The sequence below is a fragment of the Budorcas taxicolor genome, chromosome 11, assembly GCF_023091745.1.
Source record: "Budorcas taxicolor isolate Tak-1 chromosome 11, Takin1.1, whole genome shotgun sequence".
Taxonomy (NCBI): Eukaryota; Metazoa; Chordata; class Mammalia; order Artiodactyla; family Bovidae; genus Budorcas; species Budorcas taxicolor.
In genome coordinates, this window is record NC_068920.1 from 30,122,405 (window position 1) to 30,124,281 (window position 1,877).

The 1,877-nt window shown below is 39.5% G+C and overlaps 1 protein-coding gene across 1 annotated transcript; it reads right to left on the reverse strand.

Moving 5' to 3' along the window:
* Positions 1-591: 591 nt before the first annotated feature.
* LOC128055382 (putative olfactory receptor 2B8) lies at positions 592-1,530 on the reverse strand. The gene has a single exon (XM_052647919.1). It carries the CDS (start codon positions 1,528-1,530, stop codon positions 592-594), a length of 939 nt encoding a protein of 312 aa, XP_052503879.1.
* Between the last annotated feature and the right edge of the window lie 347 nt (positions 1,531-1,877).

Consider the following 1,877-nt stretch of genomic DNA (forward strand, 5'->3'; position numbering starts at 1 on the left):
GAGTCCAGCCAAGACCTGAAGAATTGTCTAGCTAAGCTTAGCCCAAATTGCTAATGCACATAATTGTGAGATTAATGGTTGGTGTTTTAAGCAACTTAATTTTTGAAGTGATTTGTTATATAGAAAAAGCTAATCAATTGTAGGTGCCAATTTACCTATTGGCATCGGAATACATGTGTTGTAGAAGTAGCAATTTTTAGGAAATGATAAAATGTTAATATTCCTTACAGCGTTTTGGTGGTTTCCTGTTCTTATTTTGGCTATGCTTTCATGTAATAATTTCGCATATCTTTTTGCAAATAGATGATGTATGATGTACCTAAAAGGGAATGCAAACAAGAAAAATCCCTGGAGCTTTAAAAAACAATAACCTCAAAACAGATGCTATCAGAACACTGAATCAACATCCCTGGAAGTTGAAATGAATACATGAACTTAAAATTTAAACACTCACTTTTCAAAGGGAATGAAGGAAACAAATTCCCTTCAGAAATGTCAGAGGAAATTTTAGGTGACTCATGCGGGACACACAGATACATCTAAAGAGCACTGGCGTTCAAGGTCCTTCCATTAAACTGTCCTCCTCAGCCATCATCTGGAGTCAGAGTCCTTCCAAAGCACCTTCTTCATCGCTCCCTTCACATCCCTGTTCCTCAGCGTATATATGAGGGGGTTGGTCATGGGGATAATGACAGTGTAGAAGAGAGACATGAACTTTTCCTGATCCTGGGAGTCGCTGCTACTGGGCTGAAAATACACAGAGATGGCTGTGCCAAAGAACAGGGAGACCACCGTGAGGTGCGATCCACACGTGCTAAACGCTTTTCTCCGCCCTGCAGTGGACTTTATTCTTAAGACCGCCCTGACAATCCGACAATAGGAGAACATGATTAATGAAACAGGTGTGAGAAGAATGATGACACTGCCAGAAAAGGTCATATACACATTCATAGTGGTGTCAACACAGGCAAGTTTGAGAAAAGGAGGGATCTCACAAAGGAAGTGGTCTAATTTATTTCTCCCACAAAGTGGTAAAAGGAAGGTGAGCACTGTCTGCAATAAGGAGATGGCAAAACCAGTGACCCACGAAGCAGAAGCCATCAGGGCACACAAACGGGGGTGCATGATTACTGTGTAGTGAAGGGGCCTGCAAACAGCCGCATAGCGGTCAAATGCCATAACTCCTAGGAGAATACATTCTGTACATCCCAATGCCAGAGAGATGAAGAACTGAGCTTCACAGCCACCAAAGGAGATGGATTTGCCTGCTCCACTGAGATTAACCAGGAACTGGGGAACGATGCTGGTGGTGTAGCACATGTCCAGAAAGCTCAAGTTAGAGAGGAAAAAGTACATTGGGGTGTGAAGACATGGGTCCAAGTAGGACAATGCAATGATGGTCGTGTTTCCCAGCAAAGTGAAGATGTAGAAGATCAAAAGGACCACAAAGAGGACTAGCTCAAGTTGAGGCCTGTCAGAGAAACCTAGTAGGATAAACCCAGTGAAAGAACTTCCATTTTTCTGTTCCATCCTTTGCTAGCACAGGGCTCCTGTCAAACCATGCATTTAGCAATTTATAAAAGCTATTTTCCAAAAAAGAGCAGGATTAAAGAGGAAAATCTATCATGTTCAAAGGCATGGCTATGGCATTTTATATACAATTATTTGAATAAATGATGTACTCATTGAAATTGATACATCTTAAATCAATTAGTTCTATACTATTCACAAAAAGTTATATATTGATATTCAATACAAAAAAATAAAATAATAAGATCAAATAATGCATGTTAGTTTGCATCAACCATAGATATAAAATGTCTTTTGTGATTGAGATTAATAGGACTGAATTATGATCATTATATATGTAAATTTTA